Source organism: Electrophorus electricus, chromosome 21 (genome assembly GCF_041902795.1).
Source record: "Electrophorus electricus isolate QZ-2024a chromosome 21, ASM4190279v1, whole genome shotgun sequence".
NCBI lineage: Eukaryota > Metazoa > Chordata > Actinopteri > Gymnotiformes > Gymnotidae > Electrophorus > Electrophorus electricus.
Genome location: NC_137517.1, coordinates 10,591,502 through 10,619,070, shown reverse-complemented (window position 1 = coordinate 10,619,070; position 27,569 = coordinate 10,591,502). Strand labels below are relative to the sequence as shown.

The window sequence follows — 27,569 nt, the reverse complement described above, 5'->3', positions numbered from 1 at the left end:
AGTGTTCTGTAAATTAGTTACTTTAATACAATTTAGGAGTTTCAATAAGATGAACCTTGAGTGATGTCACGTAGCGACCAGCAGATGGTTGGTTTAGCCTCTTTGTCTGCTGCATGGCCTCTGCTCTGGATTGTCATAGGTTAATTAGGTCTGTTATAAGACTATGGTAGGATGGATACCACCCTGAGAGGATGGATACCGTCCTGACCTAAAAGGCCAGGCTTCCTCTTGAATGTGTTTTAATCATCTATAAACCCTGTATTGTTTTGTGAGCACCACATGAACATCCAGCAGTTCAGTGAAGATAACTGGCTGTACGTTATATTGTTGTGCCGCATTGGGATTGGACCAGAGCATACTACAGCATCAGACATCACCTTCGCTAATTGACACACCTCTTCAATATTATTTTTAGTAATCTCTGATTGGCAAAGGCATATATCGTTAGTGTGAATAACTATCTTAGAAAACCTATGCTTGCCTAAGACCTTAAAATTTCCTGCAATGTCTGGCGCCCTGGCTCCTGGTATACAGCTAACTACTGCTGCTGGTGTCCCTAAATGCCTGCCTAGCTCATTTATGTGTCGCAAAATAGAGTCCTTTATAACCAGAGCTCTTTCAACAGACTTCTCAGCAGGTGCTTCACTGAGTGGGGCAAACCTGTTGGACAGGCGTATTGGGAATGTGTGGTGCTCCTGTGGGCGAGCCAAAGCTCGGCTATTCTGCCGTAATGTCACCCATTTGCTCTGCTGCAAGGGCTGTAGTGCTGGAGTTGAGGGCTTGCTAACTTCCCCTAAGGCAGAGCTTGTACTTCTAGTTCCGAGATAGGTCGAACACTTTCTAAGGTCCGAGTTTTTACTTGCCACTGTTTGGACTCGGACATTTGTCAAGCTGCTTTGTGGCAACATCTGTTGTAAAAAGTGCTAAATATATACATTTGACTTGACTGACACTTTTGTCCAGAGCGATTTACAATCCCGACTAAACACAACTTGAGCAACTGATCATTAAGGGGCAACAGTGGCAACCTGACAGTGATGGGGCTTGAACTGGCAACCTTCAGATTACTAGTGAAGTACCTTAACCACTGTCCCGAACCTACACAGTATGTAGGGCATTCTAGAACCCCAGAACAGTTCCAAAGAATGTACAGAATGTATGGTGTCCTAGAACCCATGGAGACAGTCTAGAGTTTGATCTGAACAAAGTGGAGGGTGGTTATAGTTGTTGAGTAGTTGTAGTTGCTGGCATTCTGAGACTGCTTCAGACCTGGGTGAGGTGGATCACCCAGGAACAATGAGCAGAGCAGATCTGGCCTCCACTCTAAGGCAGTTGCCAAACTCTCAGATGGCAACAGCCAGAACCGCAACCAAACCAAGAGCAGTCTCAACAAACCTGTCCTTCTCATGACCTTGGGAGGCTGAATTCACCCTCAATTTAATTCTAGGACAAGGAGACCCTGGTTATTCCTGATATGTGTGCTCCTGATATTAGTGCTTAAGAGGGTTTGCTGTTTCCATTGTGTCCTGGTTGGACTAAATTGTAGGGCTGGAAGCAGAAACTTATTCATATATTATTTTTAAATCATATTTGTCAGAAATATATCTGAAGGAAGTGTTAAAGAATACACAAGTGAATCAACAATGCAAGTAACACCAAGAGCAAGTTAGTGAAGTTCTGGAATCTCCGCATATTTTCCCACAGTATAAATAAGAGCAAATGACGCATTAATTGTCAGACGGACAAACATGAAGATAAAACCCACAAATATATTAGCTTTTCTGCCTCTCTTCTTCCCCACCCTCATCTGCGCTCTCCTCCACCAAGTTCAATCCACTCTACTCCACCCCTCCCCTCTGCTTGAGCAAGGGATGGCAGTCTAGAGATGTTTGACCCCCTCCCAAAACCAACAATCTGCTGGAGAATACTGTGTACTATCCCACTGCATCATCAGTTCAGTGAGTGAGAGTGTGTGTGTGTGTGCGTACGTGTGTGTGCGCATGTGTGCCTGAGTGTGTGAGTAAATGCATGGGTGCAACTTTACTTTGAAAAATGCTGGGGACAAAAAAATTGGGTGTCATATTCAAATGTGTGCTCCCTTCAAGTCCTCAAATCATGTCTTCAGGCATGTGTGTTCACTAAAAAGAATTTAGCACTAGGACTGAGAGGAAGAGGTTCACAGGACTGCGACTGAGAGGAAGAGGTTCACAGCACTTGGACTGACAGGAAGAGGTTCACAGAAGGTATTATGGCTGCATTTGTCAAGCCTGTTGCTGTTGAGCAATACAAGAATACAAGGACCATTAATTAAAATGCGTCTGTAGTACAACTGTTTCCTATTTCTTTCGATTAAAAAAATAGTTTCTTTCATGTAGTGTTATTTTTTCTGCATTAATTATTTCAGCATCTTCTGAGATAAAATACAAGTACTGAACATTTTCTGATTTTGCTAATAAGCTATATTAAATACAAAGTATTACAACATGCTATACACAATATTTTCAGAGTTCAGTTTCAAAAAGTGATGCAGACAATTTCAGCCATTTCAGAAAGTGGTAGGGACATGTTCCCAGTGTTCCTATGCCTGTGTGTGTGTGTGAGTGTCTCTGTGAGGGGATATGGATGTGTGCATCTGTAGGGTCCTGACTGGGCTTGTGTAAAAAAAGGGAAATGAGCAAGTGAGAAAGTAAGAGTTTGTGTGTGTGTGCGTGTGCATGTGTGTGCGTGTGTGTGTGGGCACGTGTGTGCGCCTGTGTGCATGGGTGTGTGTGTGTGCGCGCGCATGTGTGTGCGTGGGTGTGCGCGTGTGTGTGGGTGTGGGTGTATGTGGGTGGGTGTGTGTGTCTGTGTGTGTATGTGGGTGTGTGTGTATGGGTGTGTGTGTGTGTGAGTGAGTGTGTGTGTCTGTGTGTGTATATGTGTGTGTGTGTGTGTGTGCATGTATGTGAGTGTGTGTGTGAGTGGGTGGGTGAGTGTGTGTATGGGTGTGTGTGTATGGGTGTGTGTGTATATGTGTGTGTGTGCGTGCGCGCATGTGTGTGTGTGGGTGTGTGCGGGTGTGTGTGTGTGTGTGTGTGTGTGTATGGGTGTGTGTGTGTGTATGTGTGTGGATGTATGTGTGTGTATGTGTATGTGTGTGTGTGTGTGTGTGTGTGTGTGTGTGTATGTGGGTGGGTGTGTGTGTGTGTTTATGTGTGTGTGTGTGTGTGTGTGGGTGGGTGTATGAACTGGTAGAATCTAGCAACAAGAAGCATTTATCCCTCTTTCAGACAGTGATGAGGAAACTATCCAGAGAAAGAGGGAATGAAAAGGAGAGAAACTGCCATGATGTTGATGGTGTGTGTGAAAGTTCAACACTCTTTCATCTTGGGCTGCACTGGGGAACCACAGCGCCCAGTTGTGAAATTCCACACAGGCGCAGATGTGAAACTGAATTTTCAGGCCACCATGTCGCACTGCTGCACAGCCACCTGTGGGGGGCGCAGTAACCATCACACCAGGCCTGGCTCCAAAAGGCTCAGTTATGGGAGGAAATACAGCAACCGTACCGATGCCGGGTTGCTGCCACATGTACAAATCCAAACTAAGGCAGAGACAAGTGTATGGAAATTCCACAATGGCAACAGGAACTCGGTGTAAAACTGACATGCTGAAAGCATACAAGTGCAACGTTGTATTCCCATTGGCTGCATTAACATTTGTTGTGTTACAGTACTGACTACCACAATTACAGCAGATCTTTTATGACACCATCGTAACAATAGCATTGTTTTCGCCTTGGTTTCCAAGGTTAGCCAGCTCTGAACTTTTATAGTATGTCATACATTTATCCTGGATAACCTACAGGTCAGCACAGTCAGCAATTTTAAAGGGCAGAAAAAGTTATTGTACTTTAATAGAAAATTATGGAAAACAAGAATTTTGTTTTTTAAAATGATGAATGATGAGCTTTTTTTAATGACTGAGTGAATATTGTTAAAGCATGGACAATGTCAACAGGGACATTAAAGGAACATAAAATACTGAAATACTTTGCTCACTGAACACTACAAGTACCTCAGTTTAAGAATAACAACAACATACATATTGCATTACAGCAGTGTCAATACAGATAAGGATTCATAATATAGCAATATAAAGCAAATATTATTAGGTGCTACAGATGGACTGAAGTAAAGTGATAAGTGCATCAAAATACATATAGTGTGTACATCTTACCACAGAAATAAGAATATTATATATATATATATATATATATATATATATATATATATATATATATATATATATATAATTTTTACATCCAAAGGCCTGCAATAGAATGTAAATGTGCAATAGAAATGTGTAATTTACATAATGTAAATGTATGAATATTTTCCAAACTGTGTGTACCCTATTTTGAGAAATAGATAGTTAGAGGGAGAGAGAGTGCGAGTGAGTGAGTGAGTGAGTGAGAGAAAGAGAAAACGTGTGTGCACATATGTGCGCTGAGGGAGAGGACCAAGAAGGTGATGACCAAGGCAGTAAATATCATCTGACTAAGAGGGACATAGACTGTAAGGCAATGGAAGGAAAAAAAATGAAATGCTTTAGCCTTGTAAACAAAGTGTTTTTGTTTTTTGTTTTTAAATAAATTATTTATAATTATCTGTCATGTTCATGAAATCTGTATGTAACGTTGGGGAGGCGAAGCACAGCGCAAAGATGAGCCATGTCTCTGTGACGAGAGGAGGCTAAGCAGGATGGGGACAAGTCGTGGGAAAGAGAACGATACGTTTATTTCTGAAAAACACTGAATGCAGCACTCAGGCCCACGTAAGGTTAAGCACCGTCAACATCCACACTTAAACAAGAGACTTATATTCAGGCACAACAACGATACAAAATGAGGAGCAGGTGTGAAACATGGGGATGGCGTGGACATACAGACGAACACACACACACACACACACACACACACACACACAGGGAGACGTCTGGGGGGGGGGGCTGTAGAGTCACACACACACACACACACACACACACACACACACACACACACACACACACAGATTTTATTATAACACGTAAGAAAAACTGAAAACACAACACAAACAGTGACAACACTACGTGTAAACATGACAGAACTTAAGTCCTAAACAGGACTCTCAACACTAAAAAACGGCTGGTAACAGCATACAGGAGGTTAAACACCGACAGAGATTACCAACTAAACAGGACTTTAAATACATGCATTAAGAAGGGCCATAACAATGGCCAGGTGGGACACATGGGATGGGTGTGGCAACAAACACACACACGGAAACACTGGGAGGAGTCTTTGAGTAGGGGGCTGTGCTGTGATACTGTAAAGTAGCATATACAATACATCTCTCAGAAAACATTTCCCCCAAACAACTAAACTTCAGCTCCAGAGTGATTTTTAATGAAAACATTTCAGATCAGTATTTATACTGGGCAACATTCAAATGTTCGGTATTGGATTGCTACCTGGTATCGTGCGATTTCTAGTAGAAAGAGAGAGTTGTGGGCAATGGATATGAATCACGTAAAACTTTTGCTTCGAGCGATTCCTGAACTAACAAAACCTTGGACAGTAGGAAGGTGAAGAGCCTAGCTGTAAATGATGTGCGGGGGTTGGCGTGCTGAAGCAGATCTTTTCAGCATGTAAGGTTACTTTCTCGCAGGGACGACATACACGGAGACATAATGAGATGTAATTAACAGGTTTATTTGATAAGAAGCGCATGGGGGTTAATCTCTCTGTCTAGTAGTGATACAAAGTGATTATGTTTGTGCAAATGGGGCAGTGTATTGGAGAGGAAATTGTGTCACTGAGTTTGCATGAATAGTGTTAGTGAAGCTGGGTCCGGCCTTAGTCTGGACTTGCATCTAAAGAGATGTATGAGGTTGGTTTAATAAAAATGAGTTTGGAGGGGTGGGGCTGGGATACCAGACCTCACTGTTGAGCCTTCTGGAGGTGATGTGGGCTCAATTCAGCAAAACACTGACAAAGAGAAGTGAATGCATAATGACCACCGTGAAGAGCTCGAGATGCTGAGGTTTCTAGCACGAAGTGAGCAGGGCCGTAAAGAAACACTAATGGTGTGACACAGGACATTTTACATCTTATCGTGTGTTTACATGCATACATACACTCAATGGTCACTTCATTAGAGACACCTGCCCTTTCACGACTGGAAGTTCCCTGCATGGAAATTAGTCACACGACCCTGGAGTGCATCATAAAATCAGGTGAGAAACTTTTCCGTGCATCAGTTTCAGGGTGAATCCACTTTATAATGGGAAAATCGAGCAATCTGAGTGACTTCGAACAAGGCATTATCCTCAGATGTCAGATGTCAGTGGTGTGGGGAATGTTTTTTTTTTTTTGGGGCACTCCCCGGGTCCTTTGATACCCGTGAACGGACATTTGGACAGTGGAGCTTACCTATGCATCATGACTGACCACGTTTTTCCTTTCATGGCAGCTGTTTACCTTATAGCAGAAGGACACTTTCACCAGGACAATTCACCATGCCACAAGGATTGTAAAGTTATGGATTGATTCCATGAACATGACATTGAGTTTTTTCTTGTTTCCCTGGCCTTCACAATCCCCAGATCTTAATCCTATACATGATTTCTGGAACAAGGTAGAATGGGATGTTCAGAGCATGCTAGCATATCCATCTTTATTTGCGGCAACTTTGCGCAGCAATCTTGATGGCATGGGCCAAGGCTCTTGCAGAAGGAAGGCCTTCTGCAGTTCTGAAGGCCATAGGAGGTCTAACCACAGTGGCCATTCAGTTTTATCTGTTTATCCATCTGTTTATATGGGTGATGACATGCAAAGTAGGAATCCACTGGTGTTTTGGGGCAGACCTGAAGAGCACATTAGAACCTTTATCTATTTGTGCACACTGACATTTAGGAACAATGGATTAGACTGAAATATTCTTAGACATTATAGAACACAAAGATCAGCAATACATTATCCTAATTTTAGATTCATGGTATCTGATATAATGAAGGAAAGGAAAGAATGCAATAAATAAACCAAAATATCACTATGACTTCAAGAGCTAAATCAATCTGCTTTGTCTGAGCAAACTCTCAAAGGCTGTGTGATTATTATACAGGCGTCTTCAGTGAATATCAAGCCTGCAAGTATAACTGTTATAACAAAATATGAACGTTTTATGAAATGGAATTTATTAAAATTGATAATTATAATTATACTTAAAGCATTTTAATAAAGATATCAGGCATCACCCTTTGTCACTTTCTCCATTTGCAGTTCATCATAATAAATGCATAACTTAAATCACTATTTTACATACGGCACTATTTACAATTGAGATTGTCTCAAAGCAGCTTGACAGAAATGTGGGCCTAGATCATTAATGAACAAGGTACCAGTGAAAGGGAAAGACTTCCCAAAGACAGCATGAGGAAAGGAGTTTGAGGAAAGCCAGACATAAAAGGAGAATCCATCTTCCTCTGGGCCCCACTACGAGTATAAACATAGATCATAAATAATGGATGAAATTTATGTAAGTAGGACTTAAACTGGGCCCTGGATCACATTTAGAGATTTTTTAGCATGTGTGTTAGTGTGTGGGGAGAGTTGTATTTGGTTTGCTGTTTTCAGTGTTTTAGTTCAAGTTAAAGAAAGCTTGAGCCTTGACAACTGAATGTGAGTGTAAACTAAATAAAAATATTTTATCTGGATATTCATAAACACACTCACTCACTCACTCACTCACTCTCCTGACAGTGTGCCAACTGTGAGAAGCAATGTTCTCACTCCTGGGGTTGGGGGTGGGTGTGATGAGAGAGAGAGTGAGTGAGTGAGTGAGTGAGTGAGTGTGTGTGTGTCCTGGCATCCCTACACTGTGTTCACACAGAAAGGATGGCTTCACTATACACTCTCTCACACATACCCTCTCTCCAACTGGGTGCCGTCCTTCACTACAGTAAGCAGAAACATCCTGTGGAGCTGTTTCTGAAGAGATTCATACCCACCCACAGTTAACCTCATGCTACATAATCTGCTTTAAACCCTAGTCAATTAGTCAAGTCTCCTTTCCTGCTCCCTTTTGGACTTTCCTCCTCTCTGTTTATCCTGCTCACTCTGTTTCAGGTTTTTTCAGGAATGCCTTAGGACTTTGTTTTAGAGAAGACATAAACAGAGTGTGTGTCTGCCTCTCCACCACCCTAGTGTGTGTTGACTACACCTGGTGTGGATCAGTCAGCTGCAGGCGTTGATGCCTCAAGCTCATTACAGTACTAGAGGAACTAGAAGGAAGACAAAAAGGCATAAAAACATAAAAACTAGCAAATGCCCTCACACTCAACAGAGCATTTTACAGTTCTTTTCTTTCCCCCATGTCTTTCTCTTTTTAACCACCTCTCTCTCTCCCTCCCTCCATCCCTCCCCATCTTTCAGAACTGAACTTTACCATTCATTCCCATTCTGTTTGCTTTTTATAAAATATGAGTTTAATAATCTGTATCAGTGCTGTCTGTCTGGTCATGAAAATCACCCACTAAAATGCTACTGTTATCAAAAGTAGATTAAAAGTGGGTTAGCAGTCATAACACATGAGCAGGGTAAAGTGGATTAGCTCTGTGATTAGTAATGGCATCATGTGGCTTGGTTGTAGAGATGCACAATCCTGGCTATTGACCAAACAAACAAACAAACAAAAAAGTGTCTCTTTGTAATTTTCACTCTGCTCAAAATCATTTTATTATTATACACTTGCGACCAACTTTTGCACTATAAAGTTTATATGTATAAATGTATATATACTGCAATATATACCGTATATACACGTCAGTAATAAAATACTGAAAATGCTCAGTACTAAAATAAACCTACAAAATACAGTGTACAGTTATGTCGATACTTGTCAATACTTGGTAATACAACTTTTAACAACAGTTTTCCATCTGCTCAGACACATCAAGTACATCCAGTTCTGCTTGAGCCAACACAAGCAGATACGGCAGCTGCTGCTGCACCACACAACTTTGTTTATTTTACAAACTTTTAAAACTTTTTGGTCTTATACTGATTTTCATTTTTATGCCGATGACACCCAACTGTACATATGCACACTGCCAATAGCGACTTCTCTACCTTCAACTCATATTATATCTAGCAGAGATAAAAACTTTGATGACCTATAACTTCCTGAACCTGAACTTTAATAAGACTGAGGTCCAGTTGACTGGTTAGAAATCCAGTATATCAAAATTGTACAATATTCATATTTTATTTAAAATTATTCTCTCATGTTTAGGGCCTCATTACACGACACGCTTTGGTGTCATCTTAGACAGTACTCCGTCCATGGAAATCACTCACTCATACCTGTTATTTTCATCTTAAAAATATTTCCAGACTTAATTAATTCATTTCAACATTTCATACAGAAACATTGGCGCATGTACTGGTTAATAACAAACCTTGATTACTGAGATTTCAAGATATGGCCCTAACATTTAAAGCACATCATGGTTGAACTTCTTTATACCTCACTGGTCTTCTTCAAGATTACTTTCCACAGAGAAAGCTGAACACCTCACTTCCATCTCATCAGTAGGAGCTTTTTGCAAATATGCACCATTACTGTGGAACTCTTTCTCTACACCAGGGCTCTTCAAAACTTTTAACCAAAAGGTCTACCTCAGTTTTTCATTCTTTCAGGGACGCAGGCAATGGGTGAAAGAAATACAGAAAACTTACTATGTCATAATGGATGTATTATTTGTGTTATGTAGCATTATATTTGTAATTCATGGTGATAAACATGTCTGCATTATTATCTTACATCATACAAATCAGTGTAAACTGTGAGCCCACATTTGGCTAGTAACATATTCCATGTTTGTAACTGCACAGGTAATAGGTGATGCAGGTGTGGATCAGTGAGTCTGGATCTGGTTGGAGATTTGAGGTGTTTCAACTTTGAAAAAGTTTGCTCACAGATGGTCCCAAAAATGGTTGCCATTTTGTATGCATGTTTTTTTTTAATTGAGTAGGGGATCTTACTTGGGGGAGACAAAAGTGTTTGACTTGAATGCATCATTGAGGTTGTCAAAAATTTATAATTTAGCCAATTCTAGCTGGTAAATTGGCACAATCAACATGTGCTGCAAAATGGCTCTGGAAAGGTTGGATGCCTTGGTGACTGCAAAATTTGGACAACACATGGACATGAAGCTTTCGGAATTCACTGGGCAACATTTCCAGGGTCTCAGCACACTTATCAGAAGGAAATGCATGTGGTGGCTTTGCAGCAGACAATTTCTGAGTAATGGGGAGATCGTAAAAGTTTTCACCCTGTTACATGTTTAAGGAGGAGTCCCAATTTTACTTCAAATGCATTTACTTGCAAATGCATATTCTATGTGACTTTTCCTGAGCCTTGGAGCTGTTACATCCATTAAGAAATCGAGGTTCCATTTCCATTCTGCATTAGTAAGTTACAGTACAACGTTGGGACAGCATAAATGTAATGATCTTGGGGAACAGGTAATTACAAAATTCACTTATGACTCAACCAGCAGATCTTTGTTTGGTACAGCGCATCTTCATAAGCATTCAATTCAGGCAAAAAACCCTGAAACTACCAATGGTTAAAAGTGTTAGCTTTAATGAAATTTACACAGGACACCACAAGTGTCATAACAGAATTCCAGTTACGTGCTTTGATCTACCGGCAAGCACTGTGTTGCAAACATTGTATGGTGATTGGACGAGAGTGACCGCTTTCAATTATTTCTCTGTTAATGGTGTGGACAGACTCACAACACTGAGCAAATCCTTTCTGGGCACATCTTGACAATAGAAGGCGCTGCTTCAGAAACTCTCCTGTGAAGGTTTTCCATTGCTAGCTATTAGCCTGGCCACTTCAAAGCTAGCCTGAACTGACAATATGCTTACATGTATCTGTTTTACAAAAAGATTTTTGCTCAGTTGTCAGTACATTTTTCAGTTTAGTATTTTATCTGACCTCACCTACCCCATCAAACAATTAAATATGCCTTTATTGCATGATTCTGAATGGTGGCACAGGCTGTATACTTTAAACACAGTGACTTGACTCCTGACATCTGAGATAAAGAGCGCTTTCCATGCACTGCACAGAAAAGTAATTGGAGGTCCACTCTGCAGTCAGTGTTATTTTTTTCCTTTAACATTACCTAAGATATGCGGGTTTCAGAAAGTACACAAAGAGAACTAATGCTTATACATTGTATAAGTATGGTGGGAAAGAGCCTATTGCTTTGTTTGTTCTTCAGCTGTTTGTTTGTTTTTTTTACCACTATAGTTAGCACTGTTAGGTTGAAGATGCACATTTGCCAGACAATATGCATTCATTTGGCACAAAAGATTTTGCTGTGTATTAGATTTTGCTGTTGACTTCCATGTCCTAAACTTTAAATTTGCAAATATTACAATTTACTAGTAGTTGTATCAAGAGTAAAATACTTCCAAATTGCAGACATATTTGTTAATAGCCAATTAATTGCCAGCTATTTCCTTATGTTTAAATTGAGGATTTTTAAAATTAGGCACCCTTATTATTCATTTCATATTTAACTGCATTATTCTAGTTTAAAGTTTAGCCTACATGAAATTGTTAATAATGTAAAAGTATGAAATTGTTTTGAAAAGTCCTCTAACCACTTTTATACTGACATACAACAGTACAGAAAAATAAATCATGACATATTTCACACTTGGTAATTTCCTTTAACAAATACGTTACTCAGTAATGTGCACATTCATAATTATTACATTTATGGGCACAATGTTTTGATGTTTATCACATTCTGGAATAATGAGCTTCCATTGAAGAGCTAAGAAATGGCTAAGAAATGACAGAGTGCATATCACATACGTCTGGCCAATACCTGATTTGTTTAATAACGTTAGTATCAGTGCTTGGTTGCCAGTGGTTCATATTGTTGGATGTAAATGATGATCACCAGTGCTGTTGCTTTGGTATCTAACTAACACACTTCTCTTGGTTTATGAGTGCTTCTCAGTGCTAGAGACCTCCGGCTCTGCAAATTTCTGTGTACCCCCGGTGGCAGCAAGGGGTATTATTTACTACGCTTACACAACTCGACTTACACATAACACCATGTAATGACATTCCAATCGCGCTCAGAATAATCTGTCTAAATCTGGGAGATAATCCAGGATCCTGCTTATAACAGCACTGACAGGTGTTTAGTTGTCTGACCTGTTCACCTCATTAGATCTCCCCAGAAGCCTAACACCTCACACGAATGACGAAGGAGATTATGTCTCCCCAAAGTATATTTCAATTTGCTGTAATCTCTGGGCCAGATAAGAGAAAACACAAAAATATACAGAGCTCGATGACTGACCCAGAGAAACCAAAGGAAAATCATCATTTAATTTTCAATTGACATTACCCACCTACAGATAGCACCAGGTTACACCAATCACCACATACAGATGATGAGATTGCTGTTCAATAACACAACACACTGAGCGCATATATTCAACTCAGTATACACAAAACACCACATGCAGAGGATGAGATCTCTGTTTAATAACACAACACAATGAGCACATACATTCGACGCATTAATGATGCAGAGATAAATATACACAAAGCACATACTTGGATATCACAGTATAGATGTGCAGTCATGCTCAGTGCCTATGAGTATTTACCAAACCCTCTGCTTACTGGACTAACACTGAAGATTTACATATATTACACTGAAGCTTTAAATATATTACACTGAAGATTTACATATATTACATTGAAGATTTAAATATATCTATTACCATGTCCTTTCAGAATTAAAGTGCTCTCACAGAAATCATTAACAACAACAACAACAACAACAACAACATAAGGTACATTTCAAAAATGTAATCAAATGTTGCTACGTAAATATTTCATAGACCTTCAAATTCTCTGGAGATTTGAATGGACCAGCTACAGTATCAAAGCCTGTATCAAATGATCCATCTCAGACTCTAACACAATCCAAGGTCATTTTTGCCTTCAAGAAGACTTCAGAGAGGAAAGTGAATCCAGAGTGAAATTGCAGAGAAAAGACGAATTAATATTATAGATGTTATAAATGAATGAATGAAGTTCTATTTATATGGCAGCTTTTGTGGAACCCAAGGTCACTTTACGATTAACACACACAGCTTTTATATCCAGTCACACCAGTGAGAAGCAGCAGTCAACTGCACACAGCGTACCAGAAACCTCAGCCCCCTGGGGGACTGAATCAGGTGCAGAGAGGGAGAGAGGACAACACCCAGGACAGAGCAACATCCACCACTGGACATGCAGACACACAATCATCCATACATACACTCTCACTAGGACAACTTTATTAGGGTAGCCATCATTGGGCATTCATACACACACACAAACACTCATAAAACACTCAAACACTTTGTCATCTTAACCATGTTTACATGTCTAAATGCACTGAGCTGATGCTGTATGATTGGCTGATTTTATATATCTTAAAATAGCAGTGAGGAACCCAAGGTCTCAAGAGAAACAGAATGTTTTAGTCAGAGGCCGCTCATCAGCTGTGCAAGCAAAATGCTTCTGAATTTGTAGGAGAAAGAACCAGTGTGTGTAATATTTGTACACACACAGTGATAAAATGAATGAAACAAAACACCAAGCAGCAGTCAACCACCCACCCACCCACACACACATGCTATTTGATTAGAAGCGAACAATTTGAACTGAACATTTTTAAAAAGTTGAAATATATTTTCACAGTCATGCTCCAGTGTAGCAATACTCTTCTTATAGTGATGTGACCAGCAACATTTAATGAGATCACAATTTGCATATACTGATCCAGAGATGCTGCAGCCCCATTTCGGTCTGGTAGCTACGAGAATGCAGGAATGGGTCCAGTGTGCACGTACATTACCAGAGAGCTCAACTGATTAAACGCAGGCACTCACTCTTCTGCAAAATTAGTAAGGTCTCCTAAACCCTATCAAATGAGAATCAGGAAGTGGACTGATCCCCGATGATGGGGAAGCATGATATACTACAGAACACAGAGGCAGCTAGGTAATTCTAATTAAACAGGATTCAAATATGTTCTAATAATAACGACTTCAGAAAACGAAAGCTTTAATGACATTACTGCCCTGAAACCCTCCCCCAGACACACACTCCTTTACACCCACACCCCTACACACATGCCTCCGTGCATGCGTTCAGCCTTCAACCAAATGCTTTCTCTCACATGCATATGCAGGCGTATCTCCCTGCAGGGTGGCGATGAGAAAGTCAGTAGTAGTCATAATTTCGACCTTTAAGGAGGAGGGTGGAAGGGCTCTACCTGTGTGGGTTCCTGTGTGAGCCGCATCGGTCCGATACATTCTTCTGTAGCCGATACCTGAGTGAGTCAGGGAGAGACAATGAGAGAGAAGTTAGAAAAATGATCAGATAAACTGAAGAATACTTTAATCTGTGTAATCTTCCTTTACCATTCTTGCTGTTTTAGGCTTCCACACTGCCGACCCGTAAGAATAATACCACCGGCCTGCCTGGCCCCTGACCTAGTCCACTGCAGCTTGAACTCAAATGCCACCTAAACGTGGGATCCCATGTTGTCTGGGATTTGCCCTACCACCAGGCCAGTTATCACACATGCCTCAGCATTAGAGGAGCTTTGTTCAATCATTCCATACACAAGAGATTGTTTGTCAGGCAAGAAAGCAGGTCATCATAATATCATGGGCAGTTTAAAAAAGCACAAGGAACACTTGCGAGACTGCGGCTTTGATGTCAGACAGCTTGGCTCAAAATGTCCTCACCTCTCCCAGTCATCACTTCTTATCTCTGCAAGCTGCTCACACACACACACATTCACACACACACTCACACACACACTCTCACACACATACACACACACTCTCACACACACACTCACACACACACACACTCACACACACACACACACACACACACTCACACACACACACACTCACACACACACACACACACACTCACACACACACACACACACACACACACACACACACACACACACTCACACACACTTTACATAACCTCCTCAACCGAACCTTGTAACAGATATAGCACATGCCTTTTGCTTTTCCCTCACTCTCAAAGACGCAGACACAAACAAACAGAAACCTTCAGAATGGTCCAAATGTATTTGTTTGTTTGTGGTGTAGAACTCCAAGGCAACACAAGCACCAGACTGCATGTAGGAGGAAATGAATAAATCAAAACACCAGTGTGTTGCTGAGCTGGCATTCTTGCGGCTGAAACAGGAGGCACCTCAAAGCTCCTTTCCTCTCCCTCTGTCTCAGACCTGTGTGAATATAAAGCAGGCTTACTGTACTCGTGCTGAAATCATGCTAAAGTTGCCCTGAGGAGCACTGTAAATGCCTCTGAAGGAAAAAAAAGAATGAATGAGGAGAAAAAAAACCCTTTATTATTATTCTAATCCCATTCCTTTAAACTGTTCCAAGGTTACTTAAGGTTACTGAAGCATACGTTTAGGAATAGTTTCTGTTAGTAATATATATATATATATATATATATATATATATATATATATATATATATATATAGCGCATTAGACCTCCTTTGGCTTTCAGAACAGTTCATTGTGGTATAGATTCCACTAGGTGTTGAAATCGTTCTGCAGGAGTCTTGGTCCATGAGGACTAATTCTCAAAGTTGCTGCAAATTAAGATGGAGGTACTGACAGGCTCTGAACAGCCTGTTAATCCTATAGATTAGGTAGAAGTTCTGGGGACTGTGAAGGCCAGGGAAACAAGGAAAACTCAGAGAAATCTGGCATGTTCCAGGAGCCAATCCATGACTATATGACCCTTTTGGCAAGGTGAACTGTCCTGCTGAAAGTGTCCTTCTACTATAGGCTGAACAGCTGCCATGAAGGGATGGACATGGTCAATCATGATGCCTAGGTAAGCCCTACTGTCCAAATGTCCATCCACGGGTATCGCAGGACCCAGGAAGTGCCAAGAAAACATTCACCACACTACTGCTCCATCCCTGGCAGCCTGTTGACACCTGACAGGAAGGGCTCATGCCCCTTATGCCAAATTCTGTTCCTCCCATCAGTGTGGTGCAACAGAAATCTGGATTCATCTGACCAGGCGTAGCTTTTCCACTGCTCAGTAATCCACGTGTTGAGCTCCTGCGCACACTCGAATCTTAGAGAGCAACGGCACTCGAACTGGTCATCTGTTGTTATATTCCATCTGTGCAGATGCATTCGGACACATTACTTGGAGCACCAGTGTTGTATTCAGCAGCAGTTTACTTGACTGTACACCTAGTCGTCAGAATGATTCTTGACATCCACCACTGATCCATTTCATTGATGAGTTGTTTACACCACTGGATGTTATTCCTCAGATCACTCCATTCTCTGAATGCTCTTCATACCCTCAACCCAGCATTTCACATTTTTGAGATATTGGCTCAGGCTAGTCTATCACCAATGACCTTGCCTTGTTCAAAGTCAAATCAGACCGCTCGATTTTCCTAATGTGGATTCACACTGAAACTGATCCACTGAAAAGTTGCTCACATGATTATATACTGCCCTCAGGTATCAAGTGTCTTACTTCCATACATAGACGCTCTAATCATGAAAGGGAAGGTGTCTAATAAAGTGGCCATTCAGTTAAATTTACTAGTGTAATGCAACAGATATATGTTACGTATTATATAATAAGAGTCTTCCACAGAGACACAGACATCCATCTAGTCAGAAGTTAAATGCCTTCTTGATAAATTTAGGGTATGTTCACACAGCAGGTAAAAGTGGCGCAAATCCAATCTTTTCCTACATATATTTTCATTTAGATGGCAGGGTGGAAGCAAAACACACACTGAATTTGACATTTTCAATTACGATTTGGCCCACTTCCATATGTAAAACTAAAGTCTGATATATATCTGATACATGGCAATGTGGCTCAGTCTGAACAGCCAGATTGGAATGCCTGTGACTTTACATCAATCCAGCTAAACATCAGTTATAATTTCACACTGCTGGGAATGAAAGACAGAAACATCAGCAAGGGAAGATTTCAGCAGTGAGATAGTGAGGTAACAGACCTTATAAGCATTAGGAGTGATGTTTTTGTAAAAACAAAATTAGAAGGCACTTATCACAGCTGTTACATATTCTCATGATAGTTTGTTTGTTTCTGAATTTGCAGCACATGATATTGTGTTCCTTTGGATGTGCAGGCCACGTGAAGTATCATTCTTTTGCACATACGGGTCAATTTATGAGCGGTGTGATCTGTTCAGACTTATGTGGTCAGTTTAGCAGTGTGATCTGTTCAGACTCGTGCTGGTGAGCTTAGCAGTGTGATCTGTTCAAATTTATTAGGGTCAGTTCAGCAGTGTAATCTGTTCAGACTCGTGTTGGCTATAGATCACATTAAAAAGATATTGTGAACAGCCTAAAAAATAGATTTGGTAAGAAAATCAGATTTGGGCCATTTTTACCTGCTGTGTGAATGTGGCCAAAGTGACTCAAATCCGAAACAATGCTTCACGTCACATGCTGGGAGGTAAACAATCAAAGTGGATTCAACAGAAACAGCCATGATCCTAAAGTTAATGCTTGTTAATGCTTCATCTGTAGTGGAGGCTTGGTTAAGGCAAAAAAATAAAATAAAATTTGAGTAACTTTAGCCTGGTAATGTGAACATAGCATCTGTTACTAAATGAGTTATACTGATTCCTTGTGCATTCTTGGTTCTCTTATCAAAAAGGTAGGTAACTGTAGGTAGGTAGGTAACTCCTATAGGAATTCACACGTTCTGGACTACTTGCATAACTGTAAACCTAAATATTTAATCTAAAGTTTTGCCAATATTTAATTTAATCAAAGATTGCTACAGTTTCCCAAGCCTAATGACTTCATTTGGATGTTAATGAAAAATGGTGCCATCATGTGCTAAATGGGAATTAGTTTTTTTACAATTATGTTTTATTTCCCTGACTTTGGGTTACCATCATACCTGATAGTTGAAATTTTGTGTGAGTACTGTGAACTTTGTGGTGAATATATCAGCTTTTGTCAAATTTTGAAGTGATTTCATGAAGGATATTAAGCAAACTTGGGTTTGTCATTGGGTTTGTGGCTTCAAATGAAAATGTAAAATATGAATGTATGACTGACAGCAATGAAACTTTAGCTTTCATTATCTTGGTTTTTGCACAAAACATATAATATAAATATGATATTTCAATGGGCACATTTCTTAAAAATTCAAATAATCGCTTAACCAGGTATATACATTATATCCATCCTGACCCCAGCTCAGTGGTCTTTCTAAGAGACTTTCCCTAAGATTGAAAAAAGATAGGATAGCATATGCTGCAAACAAGCGTTTCACTGACACTCATATGAATAATACCTGCATTTACAATACCATTCTAAATACCATAAAATGCAAGTCAAGTTAAATAGCATAAAGTCAGGTAAAGTAACTCATGTGTATACATGGGGATATATAAGAAAAGCACATCTATAAACCCCATTTAGAAATATGTTATTCTCTGAGCATATTTCTCAAAGCCTAACCCCCACACAGCCACACCTCTCTGTTTCTCTCTCCCGGTGCGCCTAGATTTTTTTGTGTTGCACATTTACAAATATATGGAATTTAACAGACGCTTTTGTCCAAATCGACAACTGTGACTGAGTGCAATTCAAGCAACTGAGGGTTACACTTATACAGTTGAAGAATTCATTACTGCATCTACATATTGCTATATCTAAACATATCTCTGTCCTTAACCTCAGTAAAATCTCATGAATTTCATTGTTCTATTAATTTAAATTAAAATCTCAGTTAAAAAAAAGAAACTCAAGATGATATCCACAAAATATACAAATAATTTGACTTCATATCATCATGGGCATATACTGGCCCTACAATGAGATTAAAAAAAAGTTCACACACATGCACTCCTCCTGCTTATGGCACACTGTCTATGTGCCACCGCTCAGTCACATGCTCATACACACACACACACACACACACACACACATCAAACAAAGCCACCCCTTCACACGGCACAGGGGGCATGATAAAATCAGCCTCTTCTAAATTTAGCCTCCCAGATGAGATGGGCTGGCAGCAGCATGAGCTCTGTATTGATGCAGATCGGCTTGGCATATGTGCCAGGAATAGACCGTTCTGAGGAACAGAGTCCAATATGGGCACAAACACACACCCACACCCACACCCCTCTGTGGAAAGGTACAACATGCTGATGTCATGACCCATATGTTTGCTTAAGACTATATTATCAGTAAAATGTAGATCTATAGATTTGCTGTAGTTCAGTACAGCCATTTAGGTCTGTGTATGATTAAAACAATACCAAATATCAGAAAAAAATGCCATTCAGATTGTCTCTCAATATGGAGGAAAACTGTCAGGAAATGTTCTTAAATTACGCAGTTTGTCCTTTAAAATACTTGGGTTTCGTATGCTCACATTTCAGACATATGCAACAGGCACAAACACATTATTTGAAACACGGACATCAACTGTAGATACATAAACACTTTGCTCATTACTACAACACAACGTCACTTATTTCAGACACACCAACATACTGCTAATGACGAGATCCAGCACACACATTCGATGAAGCCCTGATCATCAGTCAGTGATGATGTCACTGCCTGTGATGCTCATTTGTGAGTTGAGCTAACAAGCACAGGTCACTACCCTGTCAGAAATCAGTAGAATGCTTTTCATTGGCCTACATTTACACTACACACTTTGGTGCTCTCTCTTCTCAGGCACATCTCAGCTCACAAAAGGGCATGATAATGATCAGATTGATTGAATGAGGTGTATGAGACACTAAACTATGTAGATCATGGGGTTTCCTTGGGTTTCTACTGCAGTGAAGTAGGTGTTGTGGGTTTCTCGCATGCTTTTCTGCTTCTTATGGAGTGTCTTCCCCATCAGCCCGATAAAAGTCTGGTTCAGTGGGTTCACAGGTCAAAGGTCAGCACAGAACTGATAGACTCTAATGTCAGAAATCTTGGCAACAATGGCAGAGGACTTCCTCTCTAGTATCATGACACAGATACTTGATAAACACTACCATACATACGCATACCCAATGGGTGTTTATATGAATTTTAAAGACATAAAGGAAATACATATGTTAAGTGAATATGTATGTAACTGCCTATATAAAGAATTTGAATTTTTGAATCCTAAGCCTAATGTATTCTTTTGGTTCTCAGGATCCATAAGAAATGTTTTTACCCTTTCAGTTTTAATATATGAAACATGCAGGCTTTGGAAAAGTGCTTTTTTAAAAAGACTGCCTTACACATTCTGACAAGGTAGATTACCTTTTTATTTCTCTGGTTTTCATACATTTTTCACATTTGAAATTCACATAAATAAACACACAAGACACAAATCACACTACACGCCACAATATCAATAGAGTACGCAGACCTGCCTCCAGAACTACACACATTCCAAAAACCAGCACTCCTGCTCCCTACTCTGTCAACAGAGGCTCCTGCACTTCTACAGTCACATGTCTGCATCCACCCACAGAGGACACATGGGTGCGAGACCTCATCTGGGACTGTTGGCATGCAGAGACTTGTACTCCTTCTATCATAACCTGAGTGCCTGCATCATGACATAGACATATGCATAATACTGACACAATACATGTGTCTAACACACACACACACACACACACACACACACAGAGGTCAATGGGATCGGCCAGTTGTGTCTTTCTCTCATTCTTGACGTAAATAAATGACAAAGATAGAGATAATTTAACATTTACAAACTGACAACAAATGAATGCTGAATAGCTATTGAATAATACATCTGCCATAGAGAGAGATGGAGAGAGAGAGAGAGAGAGAGAGAGAGAGAGAGAGAGAGAGAGAGAGAGAGAGAGAGAGTGCGATCTAAAGAATTCACAATAATTTAAGACACACATCACTATTAATTACTTCATCAGCCTGTGTGTGTGCTGATGGGTTACAAAATAATGAAATGGACCAAAAGCAGGGTCCAAATTCACATGATCACAGATGGCCAGCAACTCCAAACAAAGCCCTTGTGAGAAACTGCAGGCTTTGGCTAAAGGGAAACTTACATATACAAAATTTTCCCTCACTCACTCTTTACACACACACACACATCCACATGTGAACATGCTGCTAAAAATCAATATACCAGAGACAATCACACACACCTGGAAACCATAGCAACCAATATAGGTGGCCATGTTCCATCCTTATTACACAGCTCAGTTCAATTTTCCTCACACACACAGGCTGCAGAGGACAGTGTAAATGTTCTCTCTGTAGTGCGCGGTCATGTTGTACATTCAAAAGCATCATCAACAACACAACCACTAATGAGTGACCTTTGACTTCTGAACTTTTGTTGAGCACCAGCACATAAACTGCACCTGTAGAATGCGCCTGTTAACCAAACATTCATTTCCATTTCTCAGAGAGCGAGAGAACCAGAATCTGATCCAAAAGAGCCCATGAGCCTACGAGATTGGCTGTAGTCCCTAGACCCTGTAATATTCAACACCCAATACCAACATCCCAGTAAAAACCACCCACTGGAGAGGTTGGGTGTGTGCACAAGTGTGAGATATCATATTCCTGTATATTTCACATTACTGTATATTTCATATTACTGTGCATTTCATACTACTGTGTCCCACCCTCACTCTCAGAGGGTCAGTGAGGGATATGTTTTACTGTGATACATGTTACTGTGTCACCCCCCCCCAGCACAGCATAGCTGCCATGGAAACCACAGACACAGGGCCACGATGTCATGGCCTTGCGTGTCACCGAATTGCTGAATATGGGGAGAGGACATCTCTCACCTGTCATAGAGTCCTTCAGCAGCTTCCATGACACGTGTGTGCGTGGGGGGGGGGGGGAATTCACCTCTAACAGGAGTGGTTTTCCCATCACTCTCCACTAGTGGAAAACTTCAACAATGCCCTTTTACTGGTAAGGTGTCTTTTTATTTCAGAAAACCTTCTAAAATTGCTCGGTGCAAAAACCAATTACCATGTGCTTGTCTCTGGGTGTATCTGAATAGAAAATTGCAAAAAAATTCCATATGTTCCTTTAAAGAGTTCTCACCGTCACCCAAGATGCTTAATGTCGACTCTCCCAAATGTAGAAGCCTATGCTGCAAGCCTGCACTGAGGTCTTTTTGCTCAGCCGTTTGGCATCTGCAATGCTTTTCTGCTCATGAAATCACTCACTTCTCGTGTGATTCATGGCTGCTTAGAGTGCATCTGAGTCAAGGTTCGAACCTGTCACCACATAGCTGCCTGCTAGGCTGCAAACCAGTGTAGGGCTGTGCTGGTAGAGTTCATCTTAAAACTTGGCTATTCAGAAATTCTTTATATTCATTATGCTAGTCGCGGATCCATTGACCTCTCCCGCCTCACTCCCGGCACAACACACATAATAAATTGCGTGTGTGTTGGGTCAGTCTGAGTCTTATCATCCTATTTGCATGTGATTGTTCACCCCCTGCAGAGCTCTAAGCCAGAGGGGTAAACACACACACACACACCCAGCTCATGATGTGGATATGAAAACAGGCTTTAAACCAGACCTCTTTCAGGGACATATGCAAACTCATGTTCTCTCACCCACAAAGCCTGACCCCCACTAGGGACAGAGACTACTCTGAGTCAAAAAAAAAAAAAAAAGAATATGAACAAAACAAAAAAAAGAGCCAACGTGTGTCTCACATTTACTTAGAAGATTTAGGTCAGTACTTTATTTTCGGTTTTTAATAATGGGTGGATTCAGAAATAAAATAAGCAATTAAAAGACAAGTAAAAATTAAACTTAAAACTTGCAATCTACTCATAGACAGTACTTTTTCATCTCTTTTTCTCTCACTCACTCACATACAGACACACACACGCACAAGCGATGCTGCCACTGCAGTGTATAGACTGAGCCGTATATACAGGTTTGTTTTTTTTTTGCCTCATTTTCTTCTCATTTTCTTTTAAATGTCATACAATGGAAGCCCAAGAGTCTCAATCTTTTGGTGATGGCGGCATGTATTCAGAGTAAAACACCAAACTACAGTAAACTGTTTAATATTTTAAACAACTTAGGCCCAAACTAACTACTGGTGAATATAGCTCACAGAGCTTTGACAACTGAGACGCAGAAAATGTGTCAGTTATTAGCAGTGGAGCTCCTAGCACGTCCTCCCAGCATGCAGTGGGTTTGGATAACACCGTCATGGCCAACAAAGTGCATAGTATGTGGATGCCACTGGGAAACTCTGCACTAACCTGATTTTACATCACCATGTTTGAGCCACACTTTGCATTGCAATTTTGATACAAAAAAAATTGCATAAACATATTGATCATAACAAGACTGGGCCTGCTTCCTTCCTTGAAACCTGCCAGCAGGGTTTTGCAGAATACAGGACTGAAGGCAGAAGGATGTCTAAATAAATAGCATACACCCACAGGTACAGGCGGGTTATATTTGGGGGCGGGGGTAAACCCAGCCCCTTTGAAATGTACGGGTACCAGCCACTGTTAAAGGCTTCCAAGCCAATACTGAAGCCTGATGATGGTTAAACGGCGAGAATCAATAAGAATCCAAGCATATCGCGGTGGTCGCGCTTGGCACAAACCTTAACGCTGGTGTGGCTGGTTTGGGTCTCGGCTTCGATGCAGATGTGATCACTATTTTTCCTGCGTTCCCTTTCGGAGTTGTTCCGTGTGTGCCTGCTCTGGTACGCAATCACGGAGGGAATAGTGTCCGCCGCGTCAGTTTTTATAAAGAGGCCGTGCAAGGTGGTCGCGGTGCCCTGAGAGATCGTGGTAGTCTGGTGCGGCGAGTTCGACTCGTCCGAATCGCGGCAGTAGATCACGCCGCTTTGGGAGACGTGGATGCTGGGAGCGCAACCCATAGTGCCCGTGAAGCAGCGCACAATGGGCAAAGCCAGAGAACAGATAATACAGTTTCCTCCAGCTGTCTCTGCTAGTCCCCGGGTACCACCACCGCTGCCTGGCCGCTGTCACGCTACCGCTCCCTCGGCACATCGGCTGATGATTCCTACAGTTGCAGCTGTCCTGCCACCGCTTGGTCCGCTCACTCACATCAATAACAACTCAGATGATGCTCCATCTACCTCATCAATCTCGAGATACACATCTTGTGCAGTCCCCGCGACTCAACTAGTATCTCACATTCAGAAGATGCGCGTAGACGGCGCACATCTGCACAATCGCTGTTGTGCCATTTCCCAGATGGAAAACAATAAGAAAAATCAGCTTTTTTCCCCCAAAGGAAACCCTTCTTGCTCTAGTTCAAACATTACACTATCATCTATAATAAATCCGGTCCGAAGGCATTGTAACTATCTGGTAATAAGGGTATCATGGAGCAGTCCGGTCCGTGTGGCCGGTTCTGCACGCTACAAGCATACATTAGTCTGTCGGCTGGAGAATCCGTCACCACCAGCACTGGACACACGGAGGCGTCTGTAATGAGCTCTCTGGTCACGTGAACAGCTCCCCTTTCAAACAGCACCGATTAATGCAGGAATGACTATCCCCGTGTGTGTGTGTGTGTGCGCGCGTGTTAAGCGGGGTATATACACATGGTTCCGGTTACATTACCCCCATCATTAAAAATGTCAAAACTAACAGATGATTCAAAATACACAAAGTAAATGTTGAAATAAGATGTAGACTTAGGTAGCCTGTTTATGAGAAGCAAAACAAATGAGTTTAAAATATTTGATAGCCTAATGAAAAGATCTTGTCCACAGGTGGGAGTAGGCCTATAAACTAACATGTTTCTGAGTTTAACTCGATTAAGTAGGTTGTATTTACACCTGTATTAGTAGCCTAGATTTCGGAAAATGAAATTTAATCACTTTCATACATTGTCACACTAAGCTGCTTATAAAGTAACTGGCAACTCATTTAATCGAGTTCCTGTTCCAGCCGTACATGTTTTTAAACAAACATCTCCCACAATCATAGCTCCTGGATGTGTTGAGTACTTTTACAAAACCAAAGAAAAAAACCAAAAGAACAAAAACTACAGAAGTTGAATAAAAGTCGAAGAATTTACCATATTCTTGAAGTTTCGTTTTTATGAACTATCGACACTTAAAGTTTTAGTTTCAGATCATTGAATATAAACTTGCGGCAGGTTCTCGATGCACGTACTAAAACTAATTTGTGTAGCCTTTCGAAATGAGCGAAATAGTCTCCAGATTAAATACCTGCCTTTAGCGCAGAACACTGGGAACGAGACCGAAACCCACGGTGATCTGCAAGTGCAGATCAGCTTTTGTCCTCGAAATTTTGTCCAAGGAAAATGATGCCCCGTTTGAGGATAACATGACAATGTGCGGAAGGTAATCAAACTACATAATATTTTTATTCAATAAAGGTATAGTTATACGATTATTTTTTTCTTATTACTATCTGCCATGTATTAATCTCAACATCTGTCGTTTAACAGTTTACCTGTTTTAAAGCATGATTTTAGTCCAGTAAACACGACAGTAAGCTCGATATTTGCACACAGGATCTGGTAGCTCGGCGTTCGAGGCGTTTATAGGTCGAACAGCTGCTGCCTTTAACAATGCAGCTGTAGAAAGGTCTCAAATGCATTTATACGTCGGCCAATCCCACGCTATCGGTAAAGTGCTGGTAAACTTCTAGAACTGTGAAAGACCTAGCCTGTACAATTCCTATTAGAAACTGGCACAGACCTGCGCACATGCCCAAGTTTTTTTTTTTTCGCGGAAAAAGGAATCCGGTTCATTTTTGTATGCATACAACTTTCTATGCTCAGAGTCTTTGTGGGGTATTTAAAACAAGTACATAAAAAAACCAAACACAGCTTTCTTTAATTTAGAATCTCCGGTAGGGGCTCTCCTGATTAACTGCGTATTTCTGCCGCCTTTACTCTGGCCAAATCACTGGTGTAGGTTTCATTTCCACTTGTGGGCAAGAAACCGCTCGCACCACCAATCTAACATATTCTACGAGTAGTGTGAACAGGAATTAATGGGGACACGCCCCCCCCCCAAAACCCCCACCAAAATACGCCGTCATCTGAGAAGCAGCTTGCTTGCCCTTGACCGACATATTTTCGTCGTGTTCCAAGGACTGTTGTTTCTGGCTACAATGCAACAAGATGACCGTCAAGCGTGATACAAAAATCAACCCTTGCTACTCAGTCTAATCACGGCTGGACCTGAGGCGACGTTTCCCCTATTTAAACATACATCCGTGACTGCCCCCTGGCGGAAAGATGCAGTTCCGTTTAGTTTAATTACGCTGTAGCTCTCTTAATAGTGGTGTTACACAGGCCATTATTCACGTTATATTAAAAGCTAAAACTATATAACGAAATTCAACATAGACAGCGAAAGAATGGACATTTAAATGAAGATCCAAAAGAAGACAGAAAATTCCATGACCTCAGGATGCTGGTAATGACCTGTTGTCTTCCCCATCGACACTCGGAAACAACCTACACTAGACTCCGCACCGTGCAGGCAGCGGACGCGCTGTGAGGCCGGTCGGTCGGTATTCATCTTCAGGTAAGGGGGCGCAAACTCCCTGCCGAATAACGGACTAATTCCAAAAACAGAATCCTTTAAGGCCGGGCCAAAACACGTGCGAACAGGATTTTTTTGAAATTACACACCTATATAAAATATAACGGGAGTTTGTATAATCTTAGTAGAAACCCGATTTATAACATGGGACACTGACTTATGTACATACAAATATTTGTCAACCAATTTTAGCTCGACTTTCTTAAAAACAATATTTGTCTAATTGCCGTTTCTTGTCCGTTGCCCCAAATTAACCCGATTTTAAGCAAGATTTTTATCAACAGAACGAACCTGATTTCAACGTCGATAAATAACTAATCTTACCTTTCTCAAGGGTCCATTTAATAGCTCGCTCTCACTTCGTGTGACCGTGAGTATACTCATTTCTTTAATGCCCGGTACGAGTGGTGCTTTTAGTGTCAATTCCACAAGTTGCGTAATAAAACTTCACCGACAGGAGTTTCCTCCACCATTCTCCCCGAATAGCGACGCACTCAACCTGAACAGGAACTTTCCGAGTTTGTGTCACAACTTTTCACCCCCACAAGTATCGCGCAGTGGTGGCCTTGGTCTGCCCGCGCGGTCCTAGCGCCGCCGATCTATTTTTGTGCCCCCGCGACTGACGTGTAAACACCTCAGGAATATAGATAAAAACGATTATATGCAAAGTACATATGAACACTGTGGAAACGGGTGTCCGAGCTTGAGGCAGAAATGTCCGCACACTCAAAGCAACACAGCAGGTCCACGCGTACAGCAAGTTCACCCCTCGACAAAGCGGGCTACCAGAGCAACCCAACACCAACACAGAGAGATTTATCGG

At 41.1% G+C, this 27,569-nt stretch overlaps 1 protein-coding gene and 1 pseudogene across 4 annotated transcripts in view; both read right to left on the bottom strand.

The window, feature by feature from the left end:
* pde8b (phosphodiesterase 8B) overlaps positions 1-27,535 on the bottom strand; it is a 57,519-nt gene extending 29,984 nt beyond the window's left edge. Inside the window, exons 1-2 of one of the 4 annotated variants that reach the window (XM_035521257.2) lie at positions 27,071-27,535; positions 14,392-14,448 (exon numbers count right to left, since the gene is read on the bottom strand). In XM_035521257.2, coding sequence (XP_035377150.1) covers positions 14,392-14,448; positions 27,071-27,130 — 117 coding nt within the window. In that variant the 5' untranslated portion in view covers positions 27,131-27,535. The other 3 variants (XM_081704046.1, XM_035521258.2, XM_081704045.1) reach the window with 3 other exon arrangements.
* On the bottom strand, positions 162-8,044 carry LOC145652966 (uncharacterized; annotated as a pseudogene).
* Positions 27,536-27,569: the final 34 nt, after the last annotated feature.